Source organism: Mollisia scopiformis (assembly GCF_001500285.1).
Source record: "Mollisia scopiformis unplaced genomic scaffold LY89scaffold_3, whole genome shotgun sequence".
Taxonomy (NCBI): domain Eukaryota; kingdom Fungi; phylum Ascomycota; class Leotiomycetes; order Helotiales; family Mollisiaceae; genus Mollisia; species Mollisia scopiformis.
In genome coordinates this window covers 1,707,247-1,730,659 of record NW_017263583.1, presented here as the reverse complement: position 1 = coordinate 1,730,659, position 23,413 = coordinate 1,707,247, and the positions used below count along the sequence as shown (strand labels likewise).

The 23,413-nt window shown below is 47.4% G+C and overlaps 12 protein-coding genes across 12 annotated transcripts; 8 read left to right on the top strand and 4 right to left on the bottom strand.

The window, feature by feature from the left end:
• Positions 1 to 208: 208 nt before the first annotated feature.
• Positions 209 to 2,958, top strand: LY89DRAFT_728972 (uncharacterized protein; the record flags this gene model as incomplete). The annotated part of the gene is made up of 9 exons (XM_018219330.1): positions 209 to 277; positions 367 to 694; positions 753 to 1,375; positions 1,432 to 1,580; positions 1,677 to 1,911; positions 1,966 to 2,228; positions 2,282 to 2,517; positions 2,564 to 2,741; positions 2,802 to 2,958. 9 exons carry the CDS (start codon positions 209 to 211, stop codon positions 2,956 to 2,958), a joined length of 2,238 nt encoding a protein of 745 aa, XP_018077217.1.
• A 46-nt stretch (positions 2,959 to 3,004) lies between these two features.
• Positions 3,005 to 4,403, bottom strand: LY89DRAFT_312617 (uncharacterized protein). Its single transcript, XM_018206642.1, has 3 exons — positions 4,320 to 4,403; positions 4,159 to 4,213; positions 3,005 to 4,042 (listed from the first exon to the last, which is right to left on the bottom strand). The coding sequence occupies exons 2-3, from the start codon at positions 4,191 to 4,193 to the stop codon at positions 3,433 to 3,435; spliced, it is 645 nt and encodes a 214-aa protein (XP_018077216.1). The 5' UTR covers positions 4,194 to 4,213; positions 4,320 to 4,403; the 3' UTR covers positions 3,005 to 3,432.
• A 2,355-nt stretch (positions 4,404 to 6,758) lies between these two features.
• On the top strand, positions 6,759 to 8,156 carry LY89DRAFT_777884 (uncharacterized protein). The gene has a single exon (XM_018222169.1). It carries the CDS (start codon positions 7,009 to 7,011, stop codon positions 8,059 to 8,061), a length of 1,053 nt encoding a protein of 350 aa, XP_018077215.1. The 5' UTR covers positions 6,759 to 7,008; the 3' UTR covers positions 8,062 to 8,156.
• A 405-nt stretch (positions 8,157 to 8,561) lies between these two features.
• LY89DRAFT_664641 (uncharacterized protein) lies at positions 8,562 to 10,009 on the top strand (the record flags this gene model as incomplete). Its single annotated transcript, XM_018212790.1, has 4 exons — positions 8,562 to 8,991; positions 9,095 to 9,148; positions 9,271 to 9,833; positions 9,884 to 10,009. 4 exons carry the CDS (start codon positions 8,562 to 8,564, stop codon positions 10,007 to 10,009), a joined length of 1,173 nt encoding a protein of 390 aa, XP_018077214.1.
• Positions 10,010 to 11,048: 1,039 nt separating this feature from the next.
• Positions 11,049 to 11,979, top strand: LY89DRAFT_680943 (uncharacterized protein; the record flags this gene model as incomplete). The annotated part of the gene is given in 3 exon segments (XM_018214175.1): positions 11,049 to 11,551; positions 11,587 to 11,593; positions 11,605 to 11,979. A coding segment is annotated over 1 exon segment (442 nt), but the record flags the coding sequence as incomplete, so codon positions are not given.
• Positions 11,980 to 12,556: 577 nt separating this feature from the next.
• LY89DRAFT_664639 (3-hydroxyanthranilate 3,4-dioxygenase) lies at positions 12,557 to 13,221 on the top strand (the record flags this gene model as incomplete). The annotated part of the gene is made up of 3 exons (XM_018212789.1): positions 12,557 to 12,588; positions 12,641 to 12,716; positions 12,766 to 13,221. 3 exons carry the CDS (start codon positions 12,557 to 12,559, stop codon positions 13,219 to 13,221), a joined length of 564 nt encoding a protein of 187 aa, XP_018077212.1.
• Positions 13,222 to 13,397: 176 nt separating this feature from the next.
• On the bottom strand, positions 13,398 to 14,238 carry LY89DRAFT_575389 (uncharacterized protein; the record flags this gene model as incomplete). The annotated part of the gene is made up of 3 exons (XM_018208788.1): positions 13,398 to 13,825; positions 13,876 to 14,087; positions 14,153 to 14,238. The coding sequence occupies 3 exons, from the start codon at positions 14,236 to 14,238 to the stop codon at positions 13,398 to 13,400; spliced, it is 726 nt and encodes a 241-aa protein (XP_018077211.1).
• A 208-nt stretch (positions 14,239 to 14,446) lies between these two features.
• LY89DRAFT_714561 (uncharacterized protein) lies at positions 14,447 to 15,675 on the top strand. The gene is made up of 3 exons (XM_018218140.1): positions 14,447 to 14,695; positions 14,859 to 15,200; positions 15,278 to 15,675. Exons 1-3 carry the CDS (start codon positions 14,636 to 14,638, stop codon positions 15,467 to 15,469), a joined length of 594 nt encoding a protein of 197 aa, XP_018077210.1. The 5' UTR covers positions 14,447 to 14,635; the 3' UTR covers positions 15,470 to 15,675.
• Positions 15,676 to 15,841: 166 nt separating this feature from the next.
• LY89DRAFT_714560 (uncharacterized protein) lies at positions 15,842 to 17,595 on the bottom strand (the record flags this gene model as incomplete). The annotated part of the gene is made up of 1 exon (XM_018218139.1): positions 15,842 to 17,595. The coding sequence occupies exon 1, from the start codon at positions 17,414 to 17,416 to the stop codon at positions 15,842 to 15,844; it is 1,575 nt and encodes a 524-aa protein (XP_018077209.1). The 5' UTR covers positions 17,417 to 17,595.
• A 205-nt stretch (positions 17,596 to 17,800) lies between these two features.
• On the top strand, positions 17,801 to 19,604 carry LY89DRAFT_312323 (PWI domain-containing protein). The gene is made up of 5 exons (XM_018206641.1): positions 17,801 to 18,106; positions 18,168 to 18,258; positions 18,311 to 18,475; positions 18,789 to 19,322; positions 19,369 to 19,604. The coding sequence occupies exons 1-5, from the start codon at positions 18,003 to 18,005 to the stop codon at positions 19,465 to 19,467; spliced, it is 993 nt and encodes a 330-aa protein (XP_018077208.1). The 5' UTR covers positions 17,801 to 18,002; the 3' UTR covers positions 19,468 to 19,604.
• Positions 19,605 to 20,271: 667 nt separating this feature from the next.
• Positions 20,272 to 20,916, top strand: LY89DRAFT_777876 (NuA4-domain-containing protein; the record flags this gene model as incomplete). The annotated part of the gene is made up of 2 exons (XM_018222168.1): positions 20,272 to 20,609; positions 20,671 to 20,916. The coding sequence occupies exons 1-2, from the start codon at positions 20,286 to 20,288 to the stop codon at positions 20,914 to 20,916; spliced, it is 570 nt and encodes a 189-aa protein (XP_018077207.1). The 5' UTR covers positions 20,272 to 20,285.
• Positions 20,917 to 21,021: 105 nt separating this feature from the next.
• LY89DRAFT_680938 (Clavaminate synthase-like protein) lies at positions 21,022 to 23,214 on the bottom strand. Its single transcript, XM_018214174.1, has 2 exons — positions 22,580 to 23,214; positions 21,022 to 22,362 (listed from the first exon to the last, which is right to left on the bottom strand). The coding sequence occupies exons 1-2, from the start codon at positions 22,915 to 22,917 to the stop codon at positions 21,186 to 21,188; spliced, it is 1,515 nt and encodes a 504-aa protein (XP_018077206.1). The 5' UTR covers positions 22,918 to 23,214; the 3' UTR covers positions 21,022 to 21,185.
• Between the last annotated feature and the right edge of the window lie 199 nt (positions 23,215 to 23,413).

Genomic DNA, 23,413 nt, shown 5'->3' with positions numbered 1-23,413 from the left:
ATCATCAGATACTCATGTAAGCGATGAAAACAACCCTATCACGTTCCAAATGAGCTCAGTTGAGGAACAATATGTAATAATTATTATGAAAGGAAGGCTTTCGCCCTTTCAATCGTTCCTTCCAATTTCCATCGTTGAAGCCGGAAGAACCTCTTTCCACACAACCTCAACATTCCAACATGAACAAAGTCCTCATCTGTATTCAACAATGCAGCAAGGAAATTACACATCCTTGACGCGGGCATTCCCCCGGCTCAGCAACCTCACACAGAGCACAGTAAGTATACTTTATTGTCTATCCGTACCTTGGATTATTGCGTTCCTGTTGTCGTGACTTCTGCACTCATCACTGACATCATTCTCCAGGGCCGCAATCCATTTTTGGGAGGACAAGATTTCACCCATTGTTGCCTTCTTGCTGTGAACCAGTCTCTAAGCGTGGTGAACGGTTTCATTGTGGAAAATACGCCATCCTTCATCGAGGCAACAGTCGAGGAGCTACTTTCTGCAACCGCGAACTCTCAATTTCCTTGTGGAGCTGCGTTCAATGGCAACAAACTTGGAGCACCTGTCGTTCAGGTACCTGGCTCCTGGCTCGAGCGAGAATGTCCTGGCTGGCAAATATCAAGTTCCCTTAACCAATCGCAGTGGATCACACCCTTTGTTGGCTTTCTGCTACCAGCGGTAGTCTTCTGTAAGTCTCTTCTGTTGATTGAGGTTTTCCGTGGGTACTTATCTGGTCATCTACGCAGGTCTGTCGGTTCCTCGCAGAAGAAAGGTCACAATCTACGAGAAGCTCTTTTCTCCCGTTCTCTCTCGTCCCAATGGGTGGATCTTTGCACCATTCGGCATGATTATGGCTGTAATCTCATCAATTCTTGATACAATAATTTGGCTGTCTATGTGTTTCGCCTTCGCTAGCCCCATGCTATTGAGCGGTTTCTACGAAGCCTACCTGGACAGCCTTCTTCTGCATTTCATACACGAACAGTCGAAAGCTCGTATGCTAACGTTGGACATGAAAGTTCGGCTTTTATTTGTTGTTCTCTGTGGTAATCTAGATCTAGATCCTGATCTCGATTCAAAAGATACACTTCAGGTGCTCCACAATCACCAATCCGATAGCGAACACTGGCCGAACTACGAGCGAAACCCGATTTCAGGCCCCTTCAACAATAATTCTGCGTGGACACATATTGAATACATGATACAACCAGTACGTACGTACCGGGATATGGCCTTCTTGACACCACGACAATGGCCAATGCATGATATCAAATGTGGAATTCAGGGATGCATCAGATATGATTGCCTTGAAGTGCCTCTTCCTCGAACGCCGGATACACTTCGACAGATTGCTCAGATGAAAACTCGCGTAAGATTCTTGCCTGTGATATTCGCTGATATCCCACTCATCATAACTGTCCATAGTTACGTACGATGCTAGCCTGCCAGCCGTCGTTTGGCGCAAGTGTCGGAGCGCCTGTTGCCTTCTTCCTTGGTGCTTTTGTTTTCACGATAGCAGTCACTCTCAACAGTCACGGAGATCACGATACTTCGATAGAGATTGCGTTCGGAATGTGAGGCTTCTTCCTTTTGTCTCGTGCAACGACTTCGCCGAACTCCGAACATGATCTTTCTCTTCTTGTCAACTTGATCAAGGGCTGACTTAACAGGTGGTTTATGCTGATCCCGCACGAGGCAATAGTATCAGGACTTCTTTTGGCTGGGAACAATCCTAACACCCTCGAAGGCATGCTCGCCCATGACATCGAAGGCTTAGGTGATATCTATTCGGAGGCTGAACGCCGCAATCCATTCAATGAATACTTCGCGCTTGCGTATCAGAGTCGCTATAGGCCCAAATGGTTATGGTCCCGTGGGAGAAGCAAGCGTGATTGGATTGATAAGGTAGTTTCAAGCCGAAATTAGTTCATCTCAATTCTGCGACGCTAACTTCGATAGGTATGGACAAACTACTGGTACAAAGATGGTCCTGAGCCATATGTGCCAATTTGTCCCAGTACAAGCGCGAAAGACTTAAAGAAAGAGACATCCATGGGACTCAAGGGATGGGCAACTATTTTAGCATTAAGTATAATGTTACTGGAAACGCCATATGTCCTTGCCTTCATGACTGCCTTTTACACTCCCAAAGTCGGTTTCAGCTGCAGGACTCTGACATTCACATCCCATGCTATCAATCAGATCTTCTTAATGTGTCTGTGGTATGGTGATTGTAAAGAGTGTAGCAGTGATCCTTGGACTGACAACTTTCTAGGTTCTGGGCTTGGAGTGGTGCTCCCGAGACATGCCCAAGGTATCTCTCGTTCCTTTCTTTCTTGAAGAAGGGAAGCTGGCTTGATAGAAGCGGATTTTACACACCAACAACCACTTATTTGGCTTGGAGGTCTCCCAAAACTCGCTTCACAATGCGCTCTGTCTGGGCCGTTATTTGGTTTGGTGCTGCCACTGTCTTGGGTTTGAGCACTGTCTTTGTGACTATCGGCGGCACATGTGCGTACACAGCAACTATAACATACAATTACTAACTTCTTAGCAGTTATGCAACTCATCGGAGTCTATCGTAGCGATTTCTGTGATTTCAATGAGTTGGAGTGGACCAGACCTCATGGAAACGTTTTGATTGTCATTAGCACAAACACCGCACTCGACATCAAGGATGCAAGCCAGTATTGGATGTCAACTGGTATTACCGCAACAGTATTCCTCGCAGTTGTGTAAGTGAAGATTTCCATTGCCTTCAAGGGTGGATTTCTCTTGTTAATTAGGGTCAACAGTTGTTTTGGTGGCTGGTGGTATCAACGGCGTCTTCAGGCGCTGTTTCAAAACGTTGTAAGCGACCTTGACAATCTGGAGTACGAGAGGGCAGACATCGTCACTACAAGTTCGAAGCTGAAACGTGGACAAAGATCAGTCAGAGCTTCGACGAGGTAGGATGTGCTAGGTTAAATCATGCATAGGGTTACATCATTAATTGCATTGTTCATTAGAGGCTTCCCTTCCAAATATTTCACTTGTATGCAGTAGGGTAATAGGAGATCTGGTGTTCGAGTGAACATGCCTTCGCTCCAAATCTTTATACAGCAGGACGTATATCAGCCACGCACGAGGAAAAGAAGGGCAGCTGACTGAGATGTGCACAGAAAGAATGCAGAGACAAATATTCCGAGAAAAGACCTTTCTTGATTCTTCGACATTGTTCAATTGACAAACACAGGGGCTTCCTCGAGTCCTTGTCCTTCCCAAGTGAAAGTTCGCCTCCTATCTCGCTAACCGAGAAATTTCCCCACTGTAACTTTCTTCAGAAGTCCCTCTTTCCTAAGATGTCTAAGTCTTGCGATGTTTTTCCTTCTTAGTCATGGTGGTCTTACTCTTCACAGGTCTCTGTTCAATCGCCTGAAGAGTCGGTCAGCATCTAAGCGCACAGAATCGAAGAATATGATAACGACATACCGGGGGCTTCTTTGGCAGTGTTAGCTTTGAGGCCAGGAAGGTTTCGAAAGCCTTGAGCTCCGCATTACTGAGATATTTGTCCTTTACCCAAAATTTATAGTGGTCATGGTTCTCCACGGTGATGGTTTCGAGACCTCTCAGCTGAAGTAACTCATCGAATCCATTGCTTCGGCTGAACTTTGCTGCTAGGGGCTCATCTTGGTATGTGTATTGTCGTCGGTCAAATAAATGATCGCCTCCGAAGACAACACTTCTTGTTACACGTAGATGGAAGACCTTGAGTTGTTTGCAGAGCCCGAGTGCGATAAGTGTTTGCGGATCCAATATCTTCAAAGCATGCCAATCCCAGGTGACTTCTCGGAGATTGTCCAACAACTCAGATAGGCCCATCTTGAATGATTTTCCGAGGTCCGCAATGCAAAATTTGTTACGCCAGAAGATTGTTTTAGTCTCGTTGTAGATATCCTGACATGTACCTCTCAGTTGTAGACCAGAAGTGCTCCTGAGCGCGAGTTTGACCAGACTTCCATAGCTGAGCAAATTGTCAAAGGTCATGATGTAGTCGCTGTTGACAAGTTAGTATACAACTTTAACAGAAGATATAAGAGCACAGGAGGTCATTTAAGGTACTAGGCCTCATCGTCTTGGGTATGTATGCAATAGGAGCGGTATTCGACTTACTAGACTCTGAAACGCATCTCAATCGGAAGTTCCATGAAACGAAAGAGCCTCAACTCTAGAACAAAGTTAGCAGCTGGTTCTTTTCCCTACTGTATTGTCTTCGGTAATGCCTCGGGTAAAGCCTGGTGTCACCACTGAAAGCGAGAATAATTGTGACTTACTGGTACTGCCCACAGCTTGACTAACTCCGAACTCGACGTTCTTCCACTTCTTCTCAACTTCCTCAAAAGCCTTGAGACGTCCACCACTCTTATCTCCCCTGACTGATTGGCCGAATGCTTTGCTACCAAGCGTGCCGGGATTGATAGAGCTGAGGTTCAGCAACTCATATTTGCCGTTCTCTAGCTTGCGCACGATACAAAGGCCGTCTTGCAATCCTGCTAACGTCTCGAACTGTTCGAATGTTGGGACTTGTTCTTCCTTCACCATGTCTCCAGACTTTGCGGCCGCGTTCAGATCACGATCGTTGGTATGGCCATTTGCTGCTTGCTTGTCCTCTGCAGCAGTGGCAGCGACACTTTGCGAGTTTCGAGCCATGCTTTCGACTTGGGATATGGGAACCTGTTCTTGATATCGATCACCAAACAAAGTGGTGTTTTGAAGGTCGCAAGATTGGAGATCGAAAGGTAAAGACGCAAGGCTCGACTGGGCATATAGATCGAAGAAAGTGCGCTACTAAGCGACCTCCACCGGAGAGGGACGGCATTAAATTATCTAGTCAAAGTCCGTCCTTTTCATGTATCTGAACAAGGCGATTGAGCTTTGCTTAATGCAAGCTTTCAAAACTTTTTGATCACAGCTTATATGTTTTTTGTTGTCTAGTAGATGCTTCTTTTCAGTAACATGATATACCTCGGTATTCCATAAGCGAGAAAAAAGGGATGAAGAAAAGGGGATGTGGGGTCGCTTACCTAAGTAATGAAGACGGCAAGGTTTGCTCCACATAGAATTTGCCTTTTGTTTGTAGGTTTTATCTGCTTGTCGCCCATCTTGTTTGGCTTCGTTTGATTTCAAAATTCTACTCACTGGCCATAAGGATCTTGGTTGCGAAATGGCTCCGAAAGACGTTGACGCGTCCAAACATTGAAACTTGCTGTAAAGTCTCGTTTTGTATACTGCCACTTTCCTCAAACACAACACTGCCGCAGAATGTGGACTTTATTACTGTTGCTCATTGCGATTAACTTGAACATTCAGTCTGAAAGACATTCTATGCCCTGTCACTGATTGGCATGGCGTGAGATAAACTACCATAAAGATCAAAACACAAGATAACATTGTTCCACAGTGTGTAAGACAACATAAGCAAACAAGGTTTTAACAAGAAGCTTGAATTCAAAAGATAAAGCAGTACGTATGCGATATGAGCTCCTTTCTATCTTAAACCTCGAGAATTCTATATATTATCCCAAGCACAGTATTATTCTGGATTTCAATCTTCATGGTATGGACAATCAAAAAATCTCACCATTTGATCTTTCGGAGCTGTTATCCCAGATTCATGTATCAACAAGCCCAAGTGTTCTTGGACTAGGTAAGCTGCACTCATCTTCACATTCAAGCATTACACGGTCTGAGTCGAGGCTAATGATTAGATCATACTTGGAACTTAGCACAGTCATATATATTTCTCGCAAAATCTTGGACATTATCATCCCGCATTCCAATTTTCATGGCAGAATCGACGCTCAAGACTCATTACGGAATTGCGTTCACTTTGTTCTCTTCACCGTCACCGTCACCAGAATTGTGCTTTGGTGAGCAGATCTTTGTGACCTCGAGGAGAGCTTTCACAATAGATACAAGCATTGGCTTCAGGTTGTTTGTCAATTATTTGAGTTATTCTGAGACGTTGAAATGCTCGTCATATTCAGCGCGAATCCAAGATCCGAGAACGCGTGGAGCAAGCGGTGAAAATAAGCAATGACTGAAGTCTCGTTTCGAAGAAAGACGTCGATGTTATTTCATCATTGTATAATGTAGAGGGGGTAAGAACATGAACCAGCAGTACGCGAAAACAACCAAAACAACAACAAGTAGGCACTGCGCGAAGCAGACCACTATTCGCAGTAGTAGAATAGGTTTAAAACATCATAAAAAGCATTCGAAAGCATATCACTGTAAAAACTAAGAGTGGGAGAAGAGTTGTTGTTATTCTAAGAGTGCGCGACCACAATATATAGGAAGCGTCACATGATAAACTAGACCCAGTTGAGTATAGTGCTAGGGAAGACTAGCGTTCCCGGGCTGGCCTCCTCCTCAACCACACGTGCCGGTCAGCGCCAAAAGGACCAAAAAGAGCTAGCCCTGCCACAATAAGGAGGAGAGCAGGGCGACACTCCTAAGGCTAGGCGTACAAAATTTTCGAAGAGAAGTTGGATAGGTACCGTCGTGCTAGAGAAGAACAGGAATTCCAAATTCTGCATCGCGGTTTCTAGGGAAGTACTTCTACAGGACGTGGATACGAGTCCGAGCACTTTAGTTAAGCGATATAACAATGGTCTCAGTGATTGGCTTATAATTGAAATAATGCAAAATCAATTAGGCTGTGGTTGGTGTTGGTGTTGGTGTTGGTGGATCGTCACTGCTTAGAAGTGCTCTAAGATCTTACACAACCCCACCTACCCAACCTGGTGCGTCTCGAACCTTATCGTGCCCTTGCCATATATGAAGTTTCCCGATGGAGGGGGAACTCTAGTGTCAATTATAATGCGAGGCGCAGCATATAGCCGTCTGTGTTGGAAACCGTAAGCTGACGCGCATGGCTTCATGATTTGATAAAGTTAAGATAAAAGCTTCTGCCTTTTCAACCTGCTTCCATCAAAAATAGGAAACCATAAATCGTTCATAATGTCGACAACAACAACCAAGGTCGCAGAGGATCCTACTCATTCCGAGGACGGACGACAGCTTGCTCGGATCCAATACATTGAACCAGAAGTCAGTGTCGATCCCTGGGACTGCAACTACTTCGCAATCCCCAAAGCAAAAGAAACCATTCATTCAATTCAACCCCTCAACGATCTTCGTCCCGAGGTCTTCTCCTCGAACAATCTCTATAAACTCGCAACCCATGCTTTCACGGCCGTGAAGCACCAATCCAAGCTTGACATCGCTGGAGGAGAGGGACACGACCGGGAGAAAGCTGCCGCAACATTGATTCCCGAGATACAAGACATTATCAAGTCAGCCACAGGTGCAAAGACAGTCCATGTCTTAGGTCTAGGCTTGCGAATGAAGGAGCCAGATCCCGACACGATTACTCTACGTGAACGTGATCCCAATGCTCCCCCAGAGCGATGTGGCATCGATTTGAAGGCAACGGAGATGGACCTCACGAAACCATATATGGGAGGATATACAGGCAAAGATAAAATCGGTCCGGCACGTTCTGTCCACATCGACTATTCTCCCGACGGAGCTCGGCAGATTCTTCGCAACGTTCGTGGGGATGTGATTGAGAGTGCGAAAGATATCATCGAAGCAGAGGATGCAGCTGCTGCGGCTGGAAAAGACATCGCCCAGTATGATGGAAGACGGTACGGGATGTTTTCTGTCTGGAGACCTCTGAAGAAGGTTACTCGTGATCCAGTGGCGGTTTGTGATCCGAATTCGATTGACTTCGAGAGGGACTTGGCAGAGCACATCAACAAACAGCCAAGTGATGGAGGTGACTACTTGGCTGGATTGTCGATGTTGAGGGGTAATTATGCAGATACTCAGAAGTGGCATTGGATCAGTGAGCAAGATGTTGACGAAGTCTTTATCTTCCAATTCTACGACAGTTATGCGTTGAGAGAAGGGAGACCTTGGGGAGCGCCTCACGGAGGTGTAACGTTGGTTGGGAAGGAAGATGGAGAAGTGAGAAACAGTGTTGAGGCTCGATGTGTTGCTATATGGTAGGTAATAGAACATTGAAGAGAGACAGACGCACACAAACTAAATGGACAGTTAATTTAGCTTGTTTCAGGCGTTTTGTTGTAATAAATGGAATCAAGATAATATTGCCCCAGAGTTTATGGGACAATATAAGTCTGCTAGGTCCCGAGTCTGTTTCAAGATTTAGTTATCACTAGAGTAAGAGTGCAGGATTCAGATGTGCGACCATTACTTCTTTGGATAGTAGTAGTACAAGGATAACGACACGTACCTAACTGTTCCACCTGGGCAGGTTACCTAGGTAGGTACGTACCTAGGTAGTTTCGATCGATGGTTAGTCACGTGGAAGCGCGCGAGTTCGACCCGCATGGCTCCTTCCTCAACAGCCATTGAACTTGACATACTGCGCCCAACTTCCAGTCAACCTCCACTTTCGAACCAGATACACGTTCTGGCCTCGTTACTCCCGATATCTTCTCCGCCAGCGATCACTGACAGTTCCTCGAATCCCCCCAATCGCAGAGATGTCTTCGCGTGTCACGAGACGCGCTGGCGCTGCCGCGAAAGCCAAGCTGAAGGCTATCGTTCAGGCAGAAGAAGAAGAAGAAGAAGAAGAAGACAGCTACGAAGACGAACATGTTGAGGAGCACGAAGATGTCGCGAAGAATCATGCGAGTACTGTTCTTCAAACAGAATCTCTTCCACAGCCCGTCTATGAAACCTTCCAAACAGCGGCAGACCTCTCGAACGGTCTTTGTATTGTTCGCAAGCTGGATGATGGAAGATATGAGATCCTCAATTTGACAAACGCTGAGGCGAGTACTCTTGGCAACATAGACACTGGACGTCTGATCCGTGGGGACGAATCTGGTGCGAGGCAGCAGATTCTTGAAGAGGCTGAACAACAATGGAAAGAGTCCGAATTCAAGATTGGACAAGTCTTAGGTAGCGTCAGTAAGTTATGACATTCTCTTGAATCGATCAGTCATTTCGTCGGTACATGTTGCTCGACCTCCATGTCTCTCTTCGCACGAAATAAAAGCTAAACCTTTCCCAGAATTGCGAATCTTCCGATTCTTGAAACTCCCAATTGAGTTAAGATTCAAGATATGTTAGTCGACATCCCCCTTGGTGTCAGGGACCATTTGGGAGCAACCTTCTGGGATACTCTCCCGGGCCGGCTCCCGTCTGCTCCTTGACTGTTTTGTAAAACACATTCTGACATATCAATAGACGATTACACCATCTCCTCAGCAAAGACGCTTCATATTGGAAGTCATCAGTATAGCCCTGAGAATATTCTCGGTGGTCTCCACTTGACAGGCACTTGCCGACAAATCTTTGCAGAGACACGCAGCATGTTTTGGCGCAACACTTTCCGAGTTAGTGGCATCTGCAAGCAAATCAAACTCATCGTACCCACCTTAACCGACAACCTGAGGGAAGTAACTTGGACTTGGTGGTCCACCAAGAACAGGGATTCAAAGACACTAAGGATGTTTGCGGATTGCAAAAAGCTCAGGAAGTTTCACCTGTGCCTGACTAAATACTGCCACATAGGTCACATCTACCATCCTACTGTACAACACAAGTATCAGGACGAGCCGGCTGTCCAGAAATTCTGCAAGACTAACGGTTTTGATTTACTTGTAAGTTTGCGAGGGTTTGAACTTGTTACGGTCAGGAACGAGTGCGACCCAACATTGAAGATCCTGGCAGATAAGCTCAGCGAAGTGGAGCTCAAGGCTTTCGAGTCTTTCTTGATGCAAAAGCTCACTCAACCAAAGGACCCAGATGTACGTCAATTATTTTGTATTCATGATCAGGCCTTGACCAATAAGTGCAGATACTGACATACTTTCCCGTAATCAAGACAGCGGCATTGACTGTTGGCAAGAAGACCTCCAAGGATACCACGAAATCCAGATCCACAGCCAAGGCATCTACCAAGAAAGGAACTTTGGCTGCTTGATCTATTGAAACCAAGATGCATATGACTTGGAGGTAGTTGTGATGGCATCGAATTTTGCTGACGGAAATGAGCTTACAATAAGACAAGGACTTGAAGAGCATGGTACATTCGAAAAGTTGCTGTTGTGGGAACGAGACACGGAGTTTTGGTCGGAGCTGTATTTCTGTCGTCAAATATACCCTACACGGCAAGTTTGTTTGCTAGTCATCCGAGCGCAAAGAGCTGCATAGTATCAACTGTACTTTACGAAATGAGAACCCATACCAATTCTAGCTCCTAGAGCGTGTTCTTGCATCTATGATATCACTTTCAAAAGCCTAGATTCGTATGGTCCATGCCCGGGTCACTATGCGCCACATGCGGGGTGGATCTGGTTTGTTGATTCTTGTGTGGTGGGATTGAGGTGCAAGAACCATAAGTGAAGTGTGTAAGCAAAACTTTCAGAAACGGAGATGGTGGCAAGAACAGAAAATACATGAGAGTTATTGTCCTGGAACACCAGCCTTGTGAAAATCTCGTCTGATTTAAAGGTCGAGAGCAAAAGGGTATTAAAAGGTCAAATGAAGTGGAGTGTAAGTGGAATATTATAGACAAGCGAAGGTGCAGCTGGCCGGCGGCTAGCCACCCGGGACGATATTCGTCCATCTTAGGTTACATAATTGTCAGCATACACTTTATCCTGGACCAAACTCCCGGCAGTTGTGGTGAACAGATGCAGGACATAAACACAGCCCCCTTTCTTGCTTAAGCGAAACATGACAGGCGCTGGGAAGTGACAAATGTTGGGGCCAAAGTTGTGTGTCCCCATCCTGGCATGTCATCCTCTCGCAATAGTTCAACACTTGCTCAAGTTGTCTAAAAATTGAAGGAGTACTTCCAATATAGATCGAGAGTGCGAAGAGGAGAGATGATTGAAGTAGGGGATCACGTGCTACGAGCGTTTCCTAGAGTTGCACCTTCCATGCTGGGCTTGTGGACTCACCCCAGATAGAACGTCTGGTGAAAACTCCAATGCCACCATATTACGATATTACCAGGCTACGATTACATCAATTCATTCCACTTCACAATCGTTAGCACAACTTCATCTTGCAACATGGGTTGTCCCAACTCCAAGTCTTCGGAAAATGTAGAGGACGACGAGGCAGATCGAATAATATCGTCGCAAGGCAGAGCAGCAAGTACACGTTCCAGTGCCCCAGCCCAATTCGACGGTCGAGCAAAGCCAAATCTACAAAACTCATCAGAGGAAACTATTGTCCAACAACCTCCACCCGAGCGAAGTGCACCTGCCGCTTCGCCACAACAAATTTCAGGGCCAGCACCAGCTGCTACAGGTAGTCTTGCTTCTGAGAATTATATCTCCATGAAGGGAATGATTATCGACAACCCTGCCGGCGTGCCCTTCAGTCTCGATGCCGACGTAGTAGAAGCAAGACTAGAAGAGATCCGCGAAGAGCTAGAAGGACACAACAACGAGAACGTCACTGAAGGAGAGAAGGAATATTTCATAGAACAACGGTGTTGGGATACGTACTGTATGTTGAATTATGCCTTGAGCTTTTATCAGAATGGCAAGTAGCTGACGTCAACAGACCCAGAACATTCAGAGCTATTTATGGGCCAAAGACCTAAGAGCGCTATCAGACCGAAAGCGCCCATCACCAGTTGTAATGGATGCAATAATTTGGGCCAATCGATAAGACGTTGTCCTTGGATCGTCTTGACGTCTTGTCCAATATTCGACCACGACAAGTACAACGTCCGTTTTGGGGACGAGATATTCACACCATGTCGTCAATGTCAGTCAGCAGAGAGTCAAGGGTCGAGGTCATGAAGGATGTTGGACCTCCGAGATAAGAACAGAAAAGAGGGGGTAGGCATAAGCGGAAGAGGTATTTTGTTGTACAAGCAAAGAAAGAGCAAAAGAAAATGCCAATTGTGTTACGGTATTTTCCAGTTGAGCGACAAAGATTGTAGGAAGTATGCTACCGAAAAAGGCAAAAGTAGCAATAGCGAGATGATATTATCAAAACACCGCTTTGTAATTCCATACTCTCAGACAATAGCAAGTGCGCACTTACACACCCACTCTGAAACCGCAATTCCCGGATGACTCAAGAGATAAGAAACACGTTGACCTGCTGATCCCAAATCACCGAAATCGGCTCTCTCAATCCTCGATTAAGTTCAATCTAGTTGCTTCTTGTAATCTTCAACGGCTTCGGCATAAGATTTTAGGTAGGCGATTCCGAGGCTTTTTCGTCCAACTTCTGGATAACTCATCAAGCCATAGAGGAAAAAGTTGCCGTAAGCCAAAAACTACTGATTTACCGCAACTCATCATTGCTTTAGTGACATACAAACAATCTCTAGTGTGTAAAGCTTGAATCTTTAGCGGCTGACAGCCCTGTTCAAAGCTTATCCCTGTAGATAAATTGTCAGCACCCCGCCACGCCACTATTCTACCCCTCCATAAGACAACTTCCGCCATACTTCCACAACACCTTTGTAACTTCAAAATCATTCCAGAGATAGTCAGTCAGAATGCTTTCCACTCCATTGAATATGCCAAAGTGGTACGTTGAAAATGTCAAGGTTGAAGAGCAGCTGAAACTGACATTGACATAGGCTGGAAGAGAACTCCCACCTTCTCAAGCCACCGATCAACAATTACTGCGTCTACAACGAGGATGTTACTGTTATGGTACAACACACTTCCGGAATCCGCAATGGCTTTAGCTTACAAAAAACAGATCGTAGGAGGACCCAACGCCCGCACCGACTACCACATCAACGAAACAGCAGAATGGTTCTACCAATACAAAGGCGCCATGATGCTTAAAGTAGTCGACGAATCCCTACCCTCGCCCTCCAAATTCAAAGACATCATCATCCACGAAGGTTGCATGTTCCTGCTCCCTCCCAACACTCCTCACAATCCCGTTCGTTTCGCCAATACTGTGGGCATTGTGCTGGAGCAGAAGAGACCAGGAGAAAGTCTGGATAGGCTGAGATGGTACTGCGGGAATCCGGAGTGTAGGGAGTTGGTTGATGAACAGTCTTTTCATTGTACGGATTTGGGAACCCAGATTAAGGAGGCGGTCAATGGATTCAGGGATAGTGAGGAGAGGAGGAAGTGTAAGAAATGTGGGACGATGGCGGAGAGTGCGCCGAAGCCGGGAGAGATCAAGGATCCGAATCTCGAATAGAGATGTCTCGGAGATGAGCTACACGAGGTTATGACTAGCGTGCATGGCGAGGTGGGAGCGGGCATAAAGAGAGAAAGATGGTAGCTGGACTATTGCGAGTTCTCAACTCTGGAGTCTTCTTTTATTGAGGGTATCCAATGTACAATATTTACACGAAATGGCCTCTTTGATCTCTTCTATGTCTCAGCGTATTCATATGTGCTTGTTGATTCCTCAACTGCAACCTCAATCTTTGCGGCGTCCAACTCCTTGCCCCCAACTTTCAATCCTGCTCGCATGATATCTCCTGGCACAACTGGTCCAACACCCTTTGGTGTACCGGTCAAGATAATGTCTCCCTTCTCTAGAGTCATGACCTTTGAGATATCACTGACTAGCCTTGGGATCTGGAAGAGGAACAACTCGGTCGAATCCGCTTGTCTGTGTTCGTTGTTGACGGTGAGGTAGATGTCGACTTTGTGAGGATCTGGGATGTCCGACTTGGGAATGATGTCTGAGATTGGGAGGAAAGTATCGAATCCCTTAGCAATGCTCCAGGGTAGACCCTTTTTCTTGGCCTCGTTTTGAGAATTTCGTGCTGTCATGTCGATGCTCAAAGCATAGCCTATTCCACAGTTAGCAATTGCTCAAATTGTCAATTGAAGGACTGCATACTCTCAATAGCATCGAAAATGCCCTTTTCGTCCGATTCCTCAATGTCCTTGACCTTCTTTCCCATAATCAAAGCCAATTCGACCTCATAATGCAGATCTACGCCTCTTGGTCGAATTACTGGTCCGTCATCCTTCAACAGGATACTGCTCGGTGGCTTCAAGAAGAAGAATGGCTGCTTCGGTCTCGCGCTATTCAATTCTTTGATATGATCGCTATCACCAAAATATCAGCATTGTGCAAAGATGGGGGCTAGAAAAGAAGAAAGGCAATAGCTTACGCATAATTTCTGCCAACACAAACAACTTTTGAGGCGTTCTTCAAGCTTGCCATATTTGCGATTCCACGACGAAAGATCAAGGACATGGTGGGCTAGAATCGGGGGGCAGACGGTGTTTACCCTTATGTATGGATGGGCAAGCAAGAGGAAGGTGTTCCCCCTCAACGAATGAGCAAGGACCCGCGAAGCACGTCAAAGTGGAAGTGGACGTGGACGTGAAAGTGGGGATTTCCTGGGGTCTCGGAGAAAATGCCGTCTCCTCTCCGCTTTCATCGTGTGCAGAAAACAAAGCAGAATCGAACAAATCGGATTCAAGCAAACCCCCAATCGCGCTCGCAATCAGCCATCAGTCAGCCGTCAACCAACAAAGACATTGTCTCACAAAGTCCCAAACGCACCCAGGGTAACATTCCAAATTTGCGGCAATTCTGGCTCCTCTGCTCTGGCTCTACACTTCATACCTATCATCTAGACCAGAGAAGCATGGCAGAAGGTCTCCAGATAGCGCAGGTAATTGCAGATCTACAGACACTGCAAAACGCAGTATGTCCCCTCTTCTCCCACTTGAAGCCTCCTCCCCACCAAAACCACCGCTTTTCAATCCCGAGCATAGATAGATCCCCACAACACTCAACACTCAACTCTCCACACATCCTCCCCTCTCTCTGCTTCTACACTTCCACTCTTCTCTAACAATCACTCTCAGGACCCCACAGCAGCAACCAACCTCCTCTCCGCCTCGAAAAACCCGCGACCCTCCCTCTCCACCACGGCCTCGTCGCGCCGAAAGTCCTCAAACGCAATCCCAAGAGCCGGCACATTTACCGACGCACCACAACAAGCACGGTTCGACAAACTCGGGCGAAGGATCGTGGTCCCGCGCTCGTCTGCCGGGAATGGGACTGGGACGCCGCCGCCGCCCTTGAGCCGGAGCGCGAGTTCCTTTGGGAGACTGAATGGGAATGGAAACAATAATGGGTTTGGGAGCTTGGGTGGAAGTTTGAGTGCCAGTCGGAGTGGGAGTGGGGTTGGGACTCCTGTTGAAGGGGTATGGTTTTGTTCTTTCTCCTTTGTGTTTTGTCTTGGTCATGATAGCGTGGACACAAGCTGACTTATTACGGCTAGACTCCAGATGAGGACATGAAGAGGGCAAAGACGCTTCTTGAACTGTTCGAAATGAGGGGGAAATTCAAGCAGATGGGTGATACTGGCTTGACGAGAGCGAAGCAGAGAGTTGATAATGTTGTGGAAAAGTACGCCAAAATGGAATTGGAAGAGAGAGAAAAGGCGGCAAAAGCGAGACACCTAGATGCTTAAATACTCCCTTCACGTACATGAAGTAACGGCCTAAAGCGGTAAAGGTATGGGATTGGAAGCACGGCGTTCGGTATATACCCTATGTTTTACGGGATGGAAAAGGACGTACACGTATTACTCACTACTCATTAATTCTAAGTGTTGAACGAAGTCTGAGATCTAGGAGGAAGAGCTTGAATTCATCTACAAGTCTAGGGTCGTCGTCGAGCAAGTGCAATTGATGGTCTCAATAGAAGCCAAGTCGCAAAGGACATCGCAGCGTGGTCGTCCATCATCTTGATACGCTGCTACTTCATCCAGTTCTCTTTCTATTTCAACAGTCCATTGTACCTCGTGGAGCCGTTGCTGTAAGCGCTGGCTCATTCTTCGTTGTCACATCGGGGCGGGCACAGGAGGAGGAGGTGGTGGTGCCGGAACTCCTGCTGCCTCTGTGAGACCATGAACATCAGGCTCAATCGGCACCCCACTTGAGATCAATTTCAAGGCTTCTGAAGTCGGTCCTGCTAGCTGTCGTCCTACAATAAGGACCAAAATGGGTCTTCTCAAGATGAGCCGTCGACATTTTCGTATGCCACGCTTCCCTTTGTTTGCTGCCCTTCTTCTCTTCCCTACTCTTTTAGGTGTGCCTGGGGTAGGCAGCTCTCCACTTGCATCCACAGGCAGTCCAGTAACAACAGGAACAGTGCCAGCTATGCCTACTGAAGGGAATTCTGGTGGTATTATGTCGGAGTTTGGCAGTCCTGGATCCAGGGTTGGAGCATGGACCCCGCCAGGTATTGCGAAATCGGTTCTGTCAATGCCACCAGTTCCGATTCCTCTGACGGGAACATTGCCAGGTCGGGATGTACTGAAAGGCATCTGTGAGACGTAAGATTTAACGTTATCTCCGGCAAAACCTTTGGTATTGTACATTTCGATGCTTCCAGTGTATTCGGTCTCGGTGGGACTGATACAGCAGTCAGGAAGGCGTGGCTGGCGCCCATTATTCTCTTGGTTAGTCTCCGTAGCCGAAGCTCGCGCTCCGTCGTGTGACATATCTGTATTTTCGCCTCGAACTGGAGTCTCAAAAGCCGTCACCATAACCGTAGTATATCCACTATCATCGGCGCCCGAATCAAGAGGGTCTGTTCCTCGTCGAACTTGCTTGTCTTTCGTCAGAGCGTTCGCAAAAGGATCCGAGAATCTGGTCCGCCCTAGTCGATATCTGTCCAGGGTTTTATCGTGACAACTCCATTCTCTAGTCGTCGCATCGAGTCCTACCGGTTGTATATTTGAGCTTCTTGCCCCATCGAGATTGGCAGCCATCCGTCTGAGCATAGCAGTAGTGCCAATATTGCCAATGGCGAATCTGTTCTTCAACGGTGCAGCTGGGTAACCTCCAATGGGCGAGTCGGGCTCTTCTTGTACGAGCCCTCGAACACTGGTATCGAATGATTCTCGACTGATGAAACCAAACTTAGCTATGGCCAAAGGAGAATCTGGAAGAGGTGGGAGATCGTCGTATCTCTCCTGATCCGGGCTACACACTGAACAGTCGATACTGAGGGGTTCTGGAGGGAGGTGAGGATTGATATCTAGACCGATGTCTTCTCCTGAACCGTCGGGTGGTGTAGGTAGCCGAGCGTAAGGGCCGTATAGAGCTTCCTCTTCAGCCCTTGTAATGCATCCAGACATATCGTCGGGCTTCTCGATAGACCAAAGAGAATTATGACCACACGTCTCGAACCGAGCGCAAGAAGGCGCGAGGGCCGGTATTGCTCGCCGTCTCACGATGGAGACGCACCGAACTGGACTGGTTGAATTTTGAAGTTCCGGAGATCTGGAGCTGGTATGCAGAATTTGATCCGGTTGGGAACTTGAACTGGAGTGCGCTGATAGCAACGAAGACGTCTTCGATCGATCGATATCAACGAAATGAGGCCAAGTCAGGTCTCGCAGAGTGACCATGCCTTGAAACACATTGTAGCAAGCAGGTCACTGGATAGGAGACACCAGTAGAGATAGTAGATGAATTGGCAGAGCGAGAAAGTAGAAGGATAACAATGCGGAAAAAGCGAGTGAAAATGCCGGTAGAGCAATTATGAAAAGGAATAAAGTAAATACGATCAAAGGGGATCACACTCGGGGAAAGGCGTCTCGACACTGTTGGTAGACACTCTAACACTCGCTCTTACCATATCCGCGCTTTTGAACTCTCAAATTGTTGCTTTGGCTCGTTATTTCCTCACTGTAGCTACTCGTATCTCACGAGAATGAGGTCATACTCCGCGAACTCGCAAACAGAAGTAGGGAAGTAAGAAATCTGTACGAGCAAGTGGATCGTTAAGCCAAAAAAGCAAATTATGAGAACAGACACACATAATGGAGCTGAATGATGAAGTCGAAATTGTGGCGTTCAAGCCTCGAGTCAGTGAGCCTTGCAGGCCGGCGCTAGTTGATTCAGCCACGGTGACGATATGTTTTGAGTACAGGAACGACACTTTCTCTCTCAAACACCACAACTACCGCACCCAGAGTGCGCAACCTCTTTACGATGGCGACCGGTGTAGATGCGAAGCTGTTGAAGTCGACGAAGTTTCCCCCTGAGTTCAGTCAGAAAGTGGACATGGAAAAAGTCAATTTGGAGGTTATGAAGAAGTTCGTGCATCACTCCCAACCCTAGCTTACGCGCACGAGACTGACTACAATATTCTGGCAGATGGATCGCAGGCAAGATATCAGAAATCTTGGGCAACGAAGATGATGTCGTGATCGAACTGTGCTTCAATCTCATCGAAGGCTCACGCTATGTACGTTCAAGAGCAGTTCACAACCTTTGCGCCTAGCTAATATGTGCCACAGCCTGATATCAAGAAACTGCAGATTCAGCTCACAGGATTCTTGGACAAAGATACGGCGAGTTTCTGCAAAGAGCTTTGGAAGTTATGTTTAAGTGCTCAGTCAAACCCGCAAGGGGTTCCGAAGGAACTGCTCGAAGCCAAGAAACTTGAACTGATACAAGAGAAGGTTGGTACGCTTACAGACGTCTAAAGCACAACTCTGACAGTGTCGCAGATCGATGCCGAGAAAGCAGCGGACGAAGCAAGGCGACGACGGGAGGACGAGCAACGCCGTGAGCGCGAAATGAACAACGTCAGAAACCGTGAACGCAGTGACCGTGGACATCGCGGCGGTGGTGGACGCGGAGGTGATAGCTGGCGAGGCGGGCGAGGAGACAGAGACTTCGATCGCGGAGGACGAGGCGGAGGCAGAGGGTTTGATCGACGAGGACCACGCCATTCAAGATCCCCTCGTCGTCGTCGAGACTCCAGGGAGAGAGATCAGTACCGAGGCCCTCCGAGAGAGTCGGATACATATGTTCCTGTTGGACGTGGTGGAAGACGCAATGATCGCGGGCGACCGTCTACGTCTCCATCCCGCTCTCCTTCTGTCTCTAGATCTGAGTCCCGCTCCCGCTCCCCACCTCGACGACGTCGCCGTTCTCCTTCCCCACGTAGAAGATCTCGCTCACCAGATAGACGTGGACATACATATCGAGGACGTGGGACTAGAGGCCGAGGGAGGAGTCTCGATCGTACTGCACGTCGGCGAAGCCCTTCTCCCTCGTGCTCTCGATCTCGATCTCCGCGGGCCACCAATCGCAGAAGATCAACATCTCCTTCCGCCAGCGCATCTCCTCCACCACGGTCTCGAAAATCTCGTCGTAATACCAGCTCGATGTCTCGGTCTCCTTCTCTTTCAAGGTCAAGGAGTCGGACACCAAGAAGAAGATCGTCACGCGGTAGAAACAGGGCAACATCTACGCCGACTCCAGCAACAGATGAAGACATGGCTGACGCGCCTGCTGGCTCACGTAGGAGTCGTGATAATAGCGAACATCGGCTAACACGAGGCAACAGCCGAAGTATCACTCCGCCACGTCGCCACAGAAGTCGTTCCAGAAGTTCCAGTCATGGAGGAAGAACAAGGAAGCGTCGTCGTTCTATCCAACGCTATGAACCTGCAAGCAAGAGGCGACGAAACACTTCTTCTGTCTCTTCACCTGAGGATACGAGGATTAGAAAAGCTGATTCTGACGATGATGGCGACAGGGGCTCTCCTAGACGCGAAAGTGAAGATTCGAGACGTGATACGACAGAGTCCAACGAGGTTGGTAGAGCTTCGTAAATTCAGAGTGGTACTTTCATTTTCGGCAGCCTCTTCTTGGGTGCTTTTCTCAAGCTGACATCTGATGGCACCAGACGAAAGATCCCCGAAGACAAGCAAACGAGCTAAGGGAGAAATTGCTTAGGGAGAAGATCAAGAAGATGAGGACTTTAAGTACCGACTCTGCGAATGCTCAGGCTAACACTCAATGAGGACCTTTTTTCGGTTACATTTTCGATTCAGCATCTACATTGCAGGTGTTGTTGGCTGGATACTGTGGTAGATAGATTTAAGCATTTGCAACGCAATTCAAATCGTTTTCTGAAAGCAAAGTGAACCAATTGCGACTGTGACTTTCAAAGCTCTTTTATTAGATACTTCTCTTGCGCGACTATCAAACCTGAAGAATCCGTAGGACTTAGTTTGTGGCTCTGATAGTCATAACTGCAATAAACTCTTGAGACATTGAAACCTTAAAGAGAAGCTGCTCTATAACATGATTTGGTATACCAATACCTCAATCGTACTTCTCCAATTCACCATCGTGTGCTCAAATGCCATCTTTGGCGATAAGCTTCGATAAGCAAGCTCGCTCGTCGCGTACACTTACAGCTACACGCAATCCAAACAAGACCCTCCGAGTCCCTCACAACCCGCCCTCTTCCTCGACATGTCCGAAAACCAACCTCCAGCAGCCGCCGCTGGTGCTACTGGCGATATCCCAGGGCAACCCTACTACGACAAAACGCGCCAACACCTCCGAGAACTGCTCCACAAGCGCAAGATGCTGGAACGGAGTCTCGCGATGCAGGAGGAAACTATCTACAAGAAGGAAACGGATTACCTCGAGGACACGCCTGGTGGGAATATCATTACGGGGTTTGAGAGCTATACGAAGGGGATTACCAATGTAGCGGGAGGTAGGAGGAGAGGGGGCGTGCAGGAGATTAATCGGGTTTTTTCGAGGAGTAGTGTTACTTGGAATGTTAACGCTGTGAGTTATTCTTTCCGGAGCTGAGGATAGAAACACAAGGGCTAATTGTTATGGAAAACAGGAATCCCCAATGGATACAGCGCAATCAACGCCCGTGGCTGCTATGGCGCCTACACCCCTCACGACGAGCTTTCAGAAGGAGAGCGGCGGAGGATCGAATCATGCTACGCCGACCAGTGCTACGAGTGCGAACAAGTCTGGTGGGGCGGGGAAGAAGAATAAGAAGGGGGTGAATGGGGATGATAGTGAGACGGAGAGGGAGGGGAATAAGAAGATCAGGACGAACTTTGGGGCTGTTAGGAAGTGATTTCGAGGAGGGCGGGAAGGAAAACGGGAGGGGTGGGAAAAGATGATGATGGTATAATGGCGTTATTTGGATGGATTGGCAGAAAGATTCTGGCGTTGGGGAAAAGTGTGTTGTTATTGTAAGATTGGCGATGAGCGTTTGCTCTCCTGCTTCGAGCTGCTATGGCGTTGAACATACCAGGATACCACTTCTGATTTCATGGAAAAGACGATTCTTCAGATGTGGATCTTTTCGTTTTGCATTGTACAGTACATGAGTCTTGCAAGTTCTCAGGGAACTTCTTCGTCACTATCATCACCAAAGCCGAAGCTGAAGCCGGCCCCATTCGTTTCTTCTTCATCCTTTCCCACAGCAGCACCCCATTTTCTTTTCTTGCCTTCAGCCTTCCTCTCCAACTCAGCAAGTGCTTGCTCCAGTAACTTGGGATGCTCGGCGTGCATTCCTTCAATAAAGGTCCCATATGGATCTGCGACATCCTTCTTGAAGCCAGAAATTTGATCCGGCTTGTCTCTCAAGAACGACAAGACTCCTGGAAGATGGCTTCGTGGCACGAAGTTCTGTGTGATGGCAATCGAGGCATCTAGGTTGACGACCAGATGCCACCAACCACTAGGAACATGCAGGACCTCTCCTTCATTGCACACTCCCTCGATACAGCCGGGTGTCTTGCGAGCCTCAGCATGGAATCCGAGTAACCATTCTGCGATACTCAGAGGGCTTGTCACTTCGCTTTGGTCCTCGGACACATAGACTCCTGGCGGCGGTGGACTTGAGCCTGTGGAGGGGAACATTATCCAATACTTCGAGCCCCGTAGGACTGCATTCCATGCAGAAGTGGCATTAGGATCTTTGTGGTATGTAGAGCCACTGCGAGCAGGTCCTATGATGAGCCACTTGTCGTCTGGTCTCTTGTCTCCGAGTACTGCAAACAGATCCTCTCCAAAGCATTCTGGTATCCAGTAAGAAGGCTTCGGCTTATCCTTGCCTATGGTCAGTCCCATCTTCTCGACAAATCCTCGATCGAAAAGGTAAAGCGGACTCTCGTCACTGCTGTTGTTCATGTAATCCACATAAGAGGACAGTGTCCAGTCAACTGCCTCCGCACGGAATTTGACACCTCCATATTGCTGTAGGAGAGCATCTGTGTCCCAGGTTTGATAGACTGGCCATTCTCGCACGGGATTTGTCAGGATAAAAGGTTTATCACTCCATTTCTCGGAGAATTCTGTAGGCGATAGATTATCGAATCTTGGTATTGCATTGCCTCGAGGAATATTGGTTGCGTAAGGAGTCAATGGCGTGTGTGTACATAAAAACGGTCGGTAAAGTGCATCCGAGAAGACATTGTCACATCGGACTTTAGATAATTGCTTCTCGGTGAGATTGGAGTATGTTGCCAGCCACGATTCACGCCATTGGAATAAGCCTGACTTTGATTCTGGAGATCTAAGGTCATGTTAGTTTGGTGTCTCTTCTCAATGATGAGCAAATATGCCATGAACATGAAAGCATGACCGCAGTATTGGCCTTCGCCTATCTCAGCTAGCTGTGTCACTGCCTCACTTTTGAATAATATGAATGACTGCAAAATGGCTAGACTCATACATTCCTACAAGCAAACAATAAAAATAACGTGAACATTGAATTAGAATGAGTCACTTACTCTATGAAAAGTGTCTTCCAAAGATCTTCTGATCTAGTAAGCGCGTGGAGGAACTTGCATGTTGCGCCTATCAACCTCAAACCACGAGACTCGAAGAATTCAAGAATTATTGCAATAATCTCATCTGGAATTGCCTGAAAAGTTCCTATGCGGTTTCTGGAAATAATGCTTGCAGTGTATTGGTTCCCAGCCGGACGAATTCCCATAGGATGATGCGGTATGGAATTAGGTGACTCTTCGAAGGATGATGACTCGACAAATGCCACCGAACCGCCACTAGGCTGGACATCCTCCCGGCTTGAGAAGCCAGAGTCAAGAGGAATGACTGAATTCTTCATGGCATCAATGCTATCATAATCTCCTAGCCAATCCTATCCAATTATCGGAATGAGGCTGACAGCAAAATTTGTTCTGTGGCCTCGAGAAAAAAAGTCTCCAGATCTCGCCACTTTCAGACCTAGTGCAAAAACATCAAGCTGCGAGCAGATGCTGGAAGGATGCTGAACAATGAGTAACAAGAAGTCTTTGCCGCACAACCAAGTTTCTCACAGTCAGACAAAAAGAATTGGCTTGTGATCAATTGCTTGAGGATGCTTGGGGTAAACACATTTGGTCTGCTGTGCGGGGTGGTATTTTGGTGGTAGTTTGGTACTCGCTTGCTTGGGTCCCAACCCTTAAACGTTAGGCCTCTGCTAGCGTGCCCGTGCTCCGTGCACCAGAAAAAATTAAACAGTATATCTTGCAGAGTCTCCTCTACCTCCTGTTCCCCCCTCCATCAAACATCTGATTCTACAAACAACAAATCACACACAAACCAACTAGATCCAATACAAC